We start from the raw sequence: 13343 nt of genomic DNA, 5'->3' as shown, positions 1-13343 counted from the left end.
GGGGGAGCGGGGGGGGGCAGGAGCCCATTAAACCCTGGATGAAGGTTCAAAAGGGCTGCCTCCGGGTGGAAGAAGCCAAAGATTCTGCAACAGCGGAAGGTGCCAGGAACTTCCCCTTCGGTCAGAACATGTGATAAGGCGTGCTGGAGGATGCAGAGTTGTTTCCACACAGAAAGACTGCAAATAAGCCTTGCTAGCTGCAAGAGTCGCTGTTGAAGGTTTTGGGTGCTGCTAGGGCCCAGGGAGGACCAGGAGGTTGCCCCTTGGAGGAGCAGACAGAGGGGGCACTCAGCAACACAGAGAGCCCATGCAGAGCGGGCAGCACCCGCAGAAGCACCTGAACAGGTGTTCAGAAGATCGGAGCATGCCGGTTGTCTCAGCACAATAAAAGGGAGTCCCACGAAGTCGGAGTCCAACTCATCGAGTTGGGCAATGCAGGACGGAGTGCTGGGGACCTGGGTTAGGCTGTGCACAAAAGGAAGTCTTGCAAATGTGCACCAAAGCCCTAGCAGCTGCAGTGCACGCAGTACACAGGATTACTGTCTGGCGTGGGGAGGCAAGAACTTACCCCAACAAAATTTGGACAGAAGGGTCACTGGACTGTTGGGGACACGTGGATCCAGCTCCAGTGTTCCAGGGACTACGCTCATCAAGATGAGAGGGGACCCAGAGGACTGGTGATGCAGCAGTTTGGTGCCTGCGTTGGCAGGGGGAAGATTCCTGGCTTCCAGTGCAGGGTGAAGGCAGACAGCCCTCAGAGCATGCACCACCTGGAAACAGTCGAGAAAGCCGGCAGGATGAGGCACTAAAATGTTGCTGGTAGTCTTCTTGCTACTTTTTTGCGGTTTTGCAGGCGTCCAGGAGCTATCAGCGGACGATCCTCGGCAGAAGTCGAAGAGGGAAGCGCAGAGGAACTCTGGTGATCTCTTGCATTCGTTATCTGATGAGAAGCCCACATGAGAGACCCTGAATAACCCTCATAGGAGGATTGGCTACAGAGGTAAGCACCTATCAGGAGGGGTCTCTGACGTCACCTGCTGGCACTGGCCATTGTGCCCTCGCATCTCTGCATCCAAGATGGCAGAGGTCTGGGACATACTGGAGGAGCTCTGGGCTCCCCCCCTTGGGAGGTGCTGGTCAGGGGAGTGGTCACTCCCCTTTCCTTTGTCCAGTTTCACGCCAGAGCAGGGCTAAGGGGTCCCCTGAACCGGTGTAGACTGGCTTATGCAGAATTGGGTACATCTGTGCCCAAGAAAGCATTTCCAGAGGCTGGGGGAGGCTACTCCTCCCCTGCCTTCACACCATTTTCCAAAGGGAGAGGGTGTATCACCCTCTCTCAGAGTAAGTCCTTTGTTCTGCCATCCTGGGACAAGCCTGGCTTGACCCCAGGAGGGCAGAAGCCTGTCTGAGGGGTTGGCAGCAGCAGCAGCTGCAGTGAAACCCCAGGAAAGGCAGTTTGGCAGTACCAGGGTCTGTGCTACAGACCACTGGGATCATGGGATTGTGCCAACTATGCCAGGATGGCATAGAGGGGGCAATTCCATGATCATAGACATGTTACATGGCCATATTCGGAGTTACCATTGTGAAGCTACATATAGGTAGTGACCTATATGTAGGGCACGCGTGTAATGGTGTCCCCGCACTCACAAAGTCCGGGGAATTGGCCCTGAACAATGTGGGGGCACCTTGGCTAGTGCCAGGGTGCCCTCACACTAAGTAACTTTGCACCTAACCTTTACCAGGTAAAGGTTAGACATATAGGTGACTTATAAGTTACTTAAGTGCAGTGTAAAATGGCTGTGAAATAACGTAGACAGGCCTGTGTAAGAATTGTCAGAGCTCCCTATGGGTGGCAAAAGAAATGCTGCAGCCCATAGGGATCTCCTGGAACCCCAATACCCTGGGTACCTCAGTACCATATACTAGGGAATTATAAGGGTGTTCCAGTAAGCCAATGTAAATTGGTAAAAATGGTCACTAGCCTGTTAGTGACAATTTGGAAAGGAATGAGAGAGCATAACCACTGAGGTTCTGATTAGCAGAGCCTCAGTGAGACAGTTAGTCATAACACAGGTAACACATTCAGGCACACTTATGAGCACTGGGGCCCTGGCTGGCAGGGTCCCAGTGACACATACAACTAAAACAACATATATACAGTGAAAAATGGGGGTAACATGCCAGGCAAGATGGTACTTTCCTGCAGCCATGCCCACCTCTCACTGCCTGTGGCATAGGTAAGTCACCCCTCTAGCAGGCCTTACAGCCCTAAGGCAGGGTGCACTATCCCACAGGTGAGAGCATATGTGCATGAGCACTATGCTCCTACAGTGTCTAAGCAAAACCTTAGACATTGTAAGTGCAGGGTAGCCGTAAAGAGTATATGGTCTGGGAGTTTGTCAAACACAAACTCCACAGTTCCATAATGGCTACACTGAAATCTGTGAAGTTTGGTATCAAACTTCTCAGCACAGTAAATGCACACTGATGCCAGTGTGGGATTTATTGTAAAATGCACCCAGAGGGCATCTTAGAGATGCCCCCTGAATACCAGTCCAACTCCTAGTGCTAGGCTGACCAGTTTCTGCCAGCCTGCCACAACCAGACAAGTTTCTGGCCTTTGTCACTCTGTGGCCAGAAACAAAGCCTGCACTGAGTGGAGGTGCTTCTCACCTACCCTGCAGGAACTGTAACACCTGGCGGTGAGCCTCAAAGGCTCATGCCTGTTGTTACAACACCCCAAGGCATCCTAGCCAGTGAAGATGCCCGCCCCTCCGTTCACTGCTCCCACTTTTGGCGGCAAGGCAGGACAGGATAATGAGAAAAACAAGGAGGAGTCACCCACCAGTCAGGACAGCTCTAAGGCATCCTGAACTGAGGTGACCCCTGCCTTTAGAAATCCTCCATCTTGAGTTTGGAGGATTCCCCCAATAGGATTAGGGATGTGGCCCCTTCCCTTCAGGGAGGAGGCACAAAGAGGGTGTAGCCACCCTCCAGGACAGTCGCCATTGGCTACTGCCCTCCTGATCTAAACACACCCCTAAATTTAGTATTTAGGGGAGGCCCAGAAAATCAGATTCCTGCAACCTGAAGAAAGAAGAGGAACTGCTGTTTGAAAGCCCTGCAGAGACGACAGAGACACCAACTGACTTGGCCCCAGCTCTACCTGCCTGGCTCCAGACTCAAAGAACCTGCACAGAGATGCATCCGACAGGGACCAGCAACCGCTGAGGACTCAGAGGACTGCCCTGCACCTAAAGGACCAAGAAACTCCCAAGAACAGCTGCACTATTCAGAAACTGCAACAACTTTGCAACTTTATAGCAACTTTCAAAGAACTCTCACTTCCCGCCGGAAGCGTGAGATTTCACACTCTGCACCCGACGCCCCCGGCTCGAGTTTGGAAAAACCGCAGTGAGGACTCCCAGGCGACTCCAACGACATGGACACCCTGACTCGACCTCCCTGCACCCCCACAGCGACGACCTGCAGAGAGGATCCAGAGGCTCCCCCTGACCGCGACTTCCTGGTAACAAAGGAACCCAACTCCTGGACCAAGCACTGCATCGCAGCTCTCAGGACCAAGAGGAACCACCTGTAGGAAAGTACCATCTTGCCTGGCATGTTACCCCCATTTTTCACTGTATATATGTTGTTTTAGTTGTATGTGTCACTGGGACCCTGGTAACCCAGGGCCCCAGTGCTCATAAGTGTGCCTGAATGTGTTACCTGTGTAGTGACTAACTGTCTCACTGAGGCTCTGCTAATCAGAACCTCAGTGGTTATGCTCTCTCATTTTTTTCCAAATTGTCACTGACAGGCTAGTAACCATTTTTACCAATTTACATTGGCTTACTGGAACACCCTTATAATTCCCTAGTATATGGTACTGAGGTACCCAGGGTATTGGGGTTCCAGGAGATCCCTATGGGCTGCAGCATTTCTTTTGCCACCCATAGGGAGCTCTGACAATTCTTACACAGGCCTGCCACTGCAGCCTGAGTGAAATAACGTCCACGTTATTTCACAGCCATTTTTCACTGCACTTAAGTAACTTATAAGTCACCTATATGTCTAACCTTTACCTGGTAAAGGTTAGGTGCAAAGTTACTTAGTGTGAGGGCACCCTGGCACTAGCCAAGGTGCCCCCACATTGTTCAGAGCCAATTCCCTGAACTTTGTGAGTGCGGGGACACCATTACACGCGTGCACTACATATAGGTCACTACCTATATGTAGCTTCACAATGGTAACTCCGAATATGGCCATGTAACATGTCTATGATCATGGAATTGCCCCCTCTATGCCATCCTGGCATAGATGGCACAATCCCATGATCCCAGTGGTCTGTAGCACAGACCCTGGTACTGCCAAACTACCCTTCCTGGGGTTTCACTGCAGCTGCTGCTGCTGCCGACCCCTCAGACAGGCATCTGCCCTCCTGGGGTCCAGCCAGGCCTGGCCCAGGATGGCAGAACAAAGAACTTCCTCTGAGAGAGGGTGTTACACCCTCTCCCTTTGGAAAATGGTGTGAAGGCAGGGGAGGAGTAGCCTCCCCCAGCCTCTGGAAATGCTTTGTTGGGCACAGAGGTGCCCAATTCTGCATAAGCCAGTCTACACCGGTTCAGGGGACCCCTTAGCCCTGCTCTGGCGCGAAACTGGACAAAGGAAAGGGGAGTGACCACTCCCCTGACCTGCACCTCCCCTGGGAGGTGTCCAGAGCTCCTCCAGTGTGCTCCAGACCTCTGCCATCTTGGAAACAGAGGTGCTGCTGGCACACTGGACTGCTCTGAGTGGCCAGTGCCACCAGGTGACGTCAGAGACTCCTTGTGATAGGCTCCTTCAGGTGTTGCTAGCCTATCCTCTCTCCTAGGTAGCCAAACCTTCTTTTCTGGCTATTTAGGGTCTCTGTCTCTGGGGAAACTTTAGATAACGAATGCAAGAGCTCATCCGAGTTCCTCTGCATCTCTCTCTTCACCTTCTGATAAGGAATCGACTGCTGACCGCGCTGGAAGCCTGCAAACCTGCAACATAGTAGCAAAGACGACTACTGCAACTCTGTAACGCTGATCCTGCCGCCTTCTCGACTGTTTTCCTGCTTGTGCATGCGGTGGGGGTAGTCTGCCTCCTCTCTGCACCAGAAGCTCCGAAGAAATCTCCCGTGGGTCGACGGAATCTTCCCCCTGCAACCGCAGGCACCAAAAAGCTGCATTACCGGTCCCTTGGGTCTCCTCTCAGCACGACGAGCGAGGTCCCTCGAATCCAGCGACTCTGTCCAAGTGACCCCCACAGTCCAGTGACTCTTCAGTCCAAGTTTGGTGGAGGTAAGTCCTTGCCTCACCTCGCTGGGCTGCATTGCTGGGAACCGCGACTTTGCAGCTACTCCGGCCCCTGTGCACTTCTGGCGGAAATCCTTTGTGCACAGCCAAGCCTGGGTCCACGGCACTCTAACCTGCATTGCACAACTTTCTAAGTTGGTCTCCGGCGACGTGGGACTCCTTTGTGCAACTTCGGCAAGCACCGTTTCACGCATCCTCGTAGTGCCTGTTTCTGGCACTTCTCCGGGTGGTACCTGCTTCAGAGAGGGCTCCTTGTCTTGCTCGACGTCCCTTCTCTCTGCTGGTCCAATTTGCGACCTCCTGGTCCCTCCTGGGCCTCAGCAGCGTCCAAAAACGCTAACCGCACGATTTGCAGCTAGCAAGGCTTGTTGGCGTTCTTTCGGCGGGAAAACAGTTCTGCACGACTCTCCACGGCGAGAGGGATCCGTCCACCAAAGGGGAAGTCTCTAGCCCTTTTCGTTCCTGCAGAAACCTCAGCTTCTTCTGTCCAGTAGAAGCTTCTTTGCACCCGCAGCTGGCTTTTCCTGGGCATTTGCCCATCTCCGACTTGCTTGTGACTTTTGGACTTGGTCCCCTTGTTCCACAGGTACCCTAGATTGGAAATCCACAGTTGTTGCATTGCTGGTTTGTGTCTTTCCTGCATTATTCCTCTAACACGACTTCTTTGTCCTTAGGGGAACTTTAGTGCACTTTGCACTCACTTTTCAGGGTCTTGGGGAGGGTTATTTTTCTAACTCTCACTATTTTCTAATAGTCCCAGCGACCCTCTACAAGGTCACATAGGTTTGGGGTCCATTCGTGGTTCGCATTCCACTTTTGGAGTATATGGTTTGTGTTGCCCCTATCCCTATGTTTCCCCATTGCATCCTATTGTAACTATACATTGTTTGCACTGTTTTCTAAGACTATACTGCATATTTTTGCTATTGTGTATATATATCTTGTGTATATTTCCTATCCTCTCACTGAGGGTACACTCTAAGATACTTTGGCATATTGTCATAAAAATAAAGTACCTTTATTTTTAGTATAACTGTGTATTGTGTTTTCTTATGATATTGTGCATATGACACTAAGTGGTACTGTAGTAGCTTCACACGTCTCCTAGTTCAGCCTAAGCTGCTCTGCTAAGCTACCATTATCTATCAGCCTAAGCTGCTAGACACCCTATACACTAATAAGGGATAACTGGGCCTGGTGCAAGGTGCAAGTACCCCTTGGTACTCACTACAAGCCAGTCCAGCCTCCTACACCACCTACCAGTGCAGGAGTGACCAGCAGGTGGCACTCATCCTAGCCCAGTCAGTGGAGGGCCCGAGGAGCCCCCCCGTGCCCTGCCTGCATCGCCTAAGTGACCCCTGAGTCCCTCCATTGCTTTCTATAGCAAACCCGACGCCAACTTTGCACACTGCACCCAGCCGCCCTGTGCCACTGAGGGTGTGTTTTGTGTGCCTGTATGTGTCCCCCCCAGTGCTCTACAAAACACCTCTGGTCTGCTCCCTGAGGACGCAGGTACTTACCTGCCAGCAGACCTGAACCGGAGCACCCCTGTTCTCCTTAGGCACCTATGTGTTTTGGGCCCTTCTTTGACCTCTGCACCTGACCAGCCCTGTGTTGCTGGTGTGGTGACTTTGGGGTTGTCTTGAACTGCCAACGGTGGGCTGCCTATGCCCAGGAGACTGACTGTGTAAGTGCTTTACTTACCTGGAAAACCTAGCAATATTTACCTCCCACAGGAACTGTTGATTTTTGCACTGTGTCCACTTTTAAAATAGCGTATTGCCATTTTAACCTATACTGTGTATATTACTGCTCTAATTCAAAGTTCCCTACTTACCTGTGTGGATTACCTTGCATTTTATGTATTTACTTCAAATCTTGAATCTTGTGGTTCTAAAATAAATTAAGAAAATATATTTTTCTATATAAAAACTATTAGCCTGGAGTTAAGTCTTTGAGTGTGAGTTGCTCATTTATTGCCTGTGTGTGTGTACAACAAATGCTTAACACTACCCTCTGAGCCTACTGCTCGACCACACTACCACAAAATAGAGCATTAGAATTGTCTAATTTTGCCACTGTCAACCTCTAAGGGGAACCCTTGGACTCTGTGCACACTATCTCTCACTTTGAGATAGTATATAAAGAGCCAACTTCCTACAGTGTACTGTATATATTGTGTATTATACTTACCTCCAGAAGGAGTATTGCCTCTAAGATATTTTTGGCCTTGTGTCACCAAAATAAAGTACCTTTATTTTTGGTAACACTGAGTATTGTCTTTTATTGTGTATAAGTACTGTGTAACTATAGTGGTATTGCAGAAGCTTTGCATGTCTCCTAGTTCAGCCTAAGCTGCTCTGCTACAGCTACCTCTAGACAGCCTACACTGCTAGAACACTGCCTACATTTCACTAATAAGGGGTGACTGGACCTGGTATAAGGTGTAAGTAACCAGGGTACCCAGTAGAAACCAGGCTAGCCTCCTACACTAGTTGACACCCTCAATGCACCAGGAGACCAGTCTAGAAAAAATGTTGACAAAAACTCAAAAAAAGGTTAGTAAAAAAAGAATGAGGGTAGCTCTTTTATGGATCTGTGCTGACTGTCGTGGAAGGAAAAGAGCTGATGTCAGCAGGCTAGGATGGCATCTATATAAACACACTGCATGCCACTTCCAGCATGGATGACGTGGGCAATGCAACGTGGAGCCAAACAGCGCCACCTACCAGTGTGCAGGGGTACTGCTCACAAAAAAGTTCAGTCTGACGCCTGTGATAATTCCAAGGTGAGGATTCTGCAGCTAGAAGTCTCTATTACATATCCACAACTACTGCATCTTTTTTTTGCAAGTTTACACTCTGCACTTGTTTTAGACTTTGATTTGATATGCATCTCAACAACATCATCATTGTCCAAAAGAGGCTTATACTACACTAGACTCAAAGATTTAAACAAAGTAGATGTAAAGAATAATATTGCTAAATTTATGGTTATAGAATATCCTTAAGTGGCACGACATTGAAAGGACTCAAGCATTACAGAAAATATGCTGCCATTTCAATCAGCATACCTTTGGTTGCACTAAGCTTATACAGAAGATTGTCTTCCAGTTCTTTCATTTTTCGCTTGTTAAAGGTAACATCTTCTAGAAGATGAATTCTTTCAGACTCCAGCTCCTATAATAGCCAAGAACAAAATGCAAACATGTTTAACTTAGGGCATTTGAATTGAAATTGTTTTCATAACAGTGTATTAACCTATAAGTCTCATATTTAAAGAGCAGGGTAAGTGTGGTTCCCTGGCATTTGTTGATTCAAGTACTATCTGAAAAATGAAGTCAGTTCAACTCGGTTTTCACTGAAGCGACATCTACTCTAATACTACCCGATGTAAGATTCTGTTACACAAATGATCAAGCTTACAAAAAATAGACAACTCACTGCGGAGGCCAGTATGGACGCAGGTAAATCAATGAAATAAACCAATGCAGGAGACGGAATAGTTTCTTACCTGTAACTCCAGTTCTCTCGTAGAGGTATTTCCATGATAGTCATAAGTGTTAAATAGTTCCGCCCTCCTACTGGGACGCCGGGGCACTTTTTCCAATATGTCTTATAAAGTGTTGATGTTCGCCCTTCTTCAGGAAGGCCTGCAAATTCACTTAAAAATGCCATTATGCAGCTTAACGGAAAGGCTACAGTCGCTGGACTGTTCCCATGGGGAACAGGGTCAAGACTGATTTGCATATGACTGGGTCCAAACTGTAATGGCATGGTGAGCAAAAAAGCTGATGGATTAAACCCAGATCTGTGACTGGGGGTGAATGTTTCATTTGTTCTACATTCCGTCCATCAACTGTTCTTTTTGCGTTTGTCGCCCCAAGTGGGAAGGGTATGCCCAGACGTGGGTCCCGTGCTCACTATGCAACCAGATTCAAGCTAGCCTGGCTGAAGAGGGGTGATACCCTGGAACCGGTCCCACGATGCTTGTTTCTGGTCCAGGGAGGACCTGGTCTGGCAGTTCGGGCTGGACTGTTTGTAGGAGGCTGGACTGGCTTGTAGTGAGTACTAAGGGGTACTTACACCTTGCACCAGGCCCAGGTATCCCTTATTAGTGTATAGGGTGTCTAGCAGCTGAGGCTGATAGATAATGGTAGCTTAGCAGAGCAGCTTAGGCTGAACTAGGAGACGAGTGAAGCTCCTACAGTACCACTAGTGTCACTTGCACAATATCATAAGAAAACACAATACACAGATATACTAAAAATAAAGGTACTTTATTTTTATGACAATATGCAGTATAGTCTTAGAAAACAGTGCAAACAATGTATAGTTACAATAGGATGCAATGGGGACACATAGTGATAGGGGCAACACAAACCATGTACTCCAAAAGTGGAATGCGAACCACGAATGGACCCCAAACCTATGTGACCTTGTAGAGGGTCGCTGGGACTGTAAGAAAACAGTGAGGGTTAGAAAAATAGCCCACCCCAAGACCCTGAAAAGTGAGTGCAAAGTGCACTAAAGTTCCCCAAAGAGCACAGAAGTCGTGATAGGGGAATTCTGCAGGAAAGACACAAACCAGCAATGCAACAATGATGGATTTCCAAACGAGGGTACCTGTGGAACAAGGGGACCAAGTCCAAAAGTCACAAGCAAGTCGGAGATGGGCAGATGCCCAGGAAATGCCAGCTGTGGGTGCAAAGAAGCTGCTACTAGGCAGTAGAAGCTGAGGATTCTGCAGGAACGACAAGGGCTAGAAACTTCCCCTTTGGAGGATGGATGTCCTACGTCATGAAAAATCGTGCAGAAATGTTTTCCCGCCGAAAGACCGCCAACAAGCCTTGCTAGCTGCAAATCATGCGGTTAGGGTTTTTGGATGCTGCTGTGGCCCAGGAGGGACCAGGATGTCGCCAATTGCGTCAGGGGACAGAGAGGGTGTCCAGCAGGACAAGGAGCCCTCTCTGAAGCAGGCAGCACCCACAGAAGTGCCGGAATAGGCACTACAAAGAGGAGTGAAACAGTGCTCACACGAAGTTGCACAAAGGAGTCCCACGCCGCCGGAGGACAACTTAGAAAGTCGTGCAATGCAGGTTAGAGTGCGGTGGACCCAGGCTTGGCTGTGCACAAAGGATTTCCACCGGAAGTGCACAGAGGCCGGAGTAGCTGCAAAAGACGCGGTTCCCAGCAATGCAGTCTGGTGTGGGGAGGCAAGGACTTACCTCCACCAAACTTAGACTGAAGAGTCACTGGACTGTGGGAGTCACTTGGACAGAGTTGCTGGATTCAAGGGACCTCGCTCGTTGTGCTGAGAGGAGACCTAGGGGACCATTGATGCAGTTCTTTGGTGCCTGCGGTAGCAGGGGGAAGATTCCGTCGACCCACGGGAGATTTCTTCGGATCTTCTAGTGCAGAGAGGAGGCAGACTACCCCCACAGCATGCACCACCAGGAAAACAATCGAGAAGGCGGCAGGATCAGCGTTACAGAGTTGCAGTAGTCGTCTTTGCTACTTTGTTGCAGTTTTGCAGGCTTCCAGCGCGGTCAGCAGTCGATTCCTTGGCAGAAGATGAAGAGAGAGATGCAGAGGAACTCTGATGAGCTCTTGCATTCGTTATCTAAGGAATTCCCCAAAGCAGAGACCCTAAATAGCCAGAAAAGAGGGTTTGGCTACTTAGGAGAGAGGATAGGCTAGCAACACCTGAAGAAGCCTATCAGGAGTCTCTGACGTCACCTGCTGGCCCTGGCCACTCAGAGCAGTCCAGTGTGCCAGCAGCACCTCTGTTTCCAAGATATCAGAGGTCTGGAGCACACTGGAGGAGCTCTGGGCACCTCCCAGGGGAGGTGCAGGTCAGGGGAGTGGTCACTCCCCTTTCCTTTGTCCAGTTTCGCGCCAGAGCAGGGCTATGGGGACCCTGAACCGGTGTAGACTGGCTTATGCAGAAATGGGCACCATCTGTGCCCATGAAAGCATTTCCAGAGGCTGGGGGAGGCTACTCCTCCCCTGCCTTAACACCTTTTTCCAAAGGGAGAGGGTGTAACACCCTCTCTCTGAGGAAGTCCTTTGTTCTGGCTTCCTGGGCCAAGCCTGGCTGGACCCCAGGAGGGCAGAAATCTGTCTGAGGGGTTGGCAGCAGCAGCAGCTGCAGTGAAACCCCTGAACAGGCAGTTTGGCAGTACCAGGGTCTGTGCTACAGACCCTTGGGATCATGGGATTGTGCCAACTATGCTAGGATGGCATAGAGGGGGCAATTCCATGATCAAAGTCCGGGGAATTTGCCCTGAACCATGTGGGGGCACCTTGGCTAGTGCCAGGGTGCCCACACACTAAGTAACTTTGCACCTAACCTTTACCAGGTAAAGGTTAGACATATAGGTGACTTATAAGTTACTTAAGTGCAGTGGTAAATGGCTGTGAAATAACGTGAATGTTATTTCACTCAGGCTGCAGTGGCAGGCCTGTGTAAGAATTGTCAGAGCTCCCTATGGGTGGCAAAAAAAATGCTGCAGCCCATAGGGATCTCCTGGAACCCCAATACCCTGGGTACCTCAGTACCATATACTAGGGGATTACAAGGGTGTTCCAGTATGCCAATGTAAATTGGTAAAATTGGTCACTAGCCTGTTAGTGACAATTTGGAAAGAAATGAGAGAGCATAACTACTGAGGTTCTGGATAGCAGAGCCTCAGTGAGACAGTTAGGCATCACACAGGGAACACATACATATAGGTCACAAACTTATGAGCACTGGGGTCCTGACTAGCAGGATCCCAGTGACACATAACAAACATACTGAAAACATAGGGTTTTCACTATGAGCACTGGGCCCTGGCTAGCAGGATCCCAGTGAGACAGTGAAAACACCCTGACATACACTCACAAACAGGCCAAAAGTGGTGGTAACAAGGCTAGAAAGAGGCTACCTTCTCACACTGTTCCCATGGGGAACAGGGTCAAGACTGATTTGCATATGACTGGGTCCAAACTGGAATGCCATGGTGAGCAAAACAACTGATGGATTAAACCCAGATCTGTGACTGGGGGTGAATGTTTGATTTGTTCTACATTCCGTCCATCAACTGTTCTTTTTGCATCATGATCACCGAGGGCCTGGATCTCGCTTACCCTGCAAACTGATGTAATTACCACAAGGAAAGCAGTTTTCCACGTGAGTTATTGGAGAGATGCTTTGTATATATACTCAAAAGGTTGTTGCATGAGACTAGGCCTGGGTGAAAAACTCTGCTTCACTGGCGGAGTTTGCAGAATTTGGCAAGTCGACATTACGCATAGAATGCAGATTTACCGATAGGCTCCGCAAAGTAGCAGAGTTTTTTTGACACATGTGCGCTAACTTTCATTTTGCGTGCGCAGGAAGTGAGACGAGACTTCCGGTCTCTCGTGAGCACAAACAAGATTTTTTTACCCACCTGTGATATTTACTGCTGTGCCAGTGACTTCCGGCGCATCTTTTGTGAAGTAGGCAAGCGTGAGTTCTTGTCAAGCAGGCTCCTCCCAGTGCTTTGTCAATATACTGGTCACTTTTCACTTGGATTTCGAGCTGGAAGCATCACTTTCTTTGCCTCCTGGATGTATCTTTGGATTTAAGGACTTTGCTGTATTTGAGATTTCACAAGTAAGTTAAAAAAAGACTTGTATGAGGGTGTTGTACTACTTGTTTGTTTAATAGAGGGCATACACAAGATGTATCTGTACTTTTATTCAATTTTTAGAATTTATTGTGGTGGGTGGCCTGTATTTGGGGCTTAGTTATAGTTTTACTTGTAGTGTTTGCCTCATAAAACAAAAATGTTTTAACAGTTCACTACATTTTCTCCATGTTTATTTTTGTAAATTTGCAACATTCATTTAATTCACTATGTTAATGTTAACGTAAGTGGCATAGCCTGCTAATGGAATAGGTCTTCCAGCTGTAGGCCCAATACTAGTCATGGGTGCATAATAAAACAACTGTTTGTGGTGTCTGTTGAACTGA

General features: G+C 48.9%; 1 protein-coding gene across 1 annotated transcript in view; it reads right to left on the bottom strand.

Annotated features, from left to right (window-relative positions):
* DNAH8 (dynein axonemal heavy chain 8) overlaps positions 1-13343 on the bottom strand; it is a 9979189-nt gene that overhangs the window by 1218330 nt on the left and 8747516 nt on the right. The window contains exon 74 of the mRNA XM_069236651.1: positions 8416-8521. Within this exon, the coding sequence (XP_069092752.1) occupies positions 8416-8521 (106 nt within the window). The remainder of the gene's footprint in view (positions 1-8415; positions 8522-13343) is intronic.

Source organism: Pleurodeles waltl, chromosome 5, assembly GCF_031143425.1.
Source record: "Pleurodeles waltl isolate 20211129_DDA chromosome 5, aPleWal1.hap1.20221129, whole genome shotgun sequence".
Taxonomy (NCBI): Eukaryota; Metazoa; Chordata; class Amphibia; order Caudata; family Salamandridae; genus Pleurodeles; species Pleurodeles waltl.
Note: the sequence above shows the minus strand (reverse complement) of the source record. Positions and strands in the feature narration are given on the sequence as shown.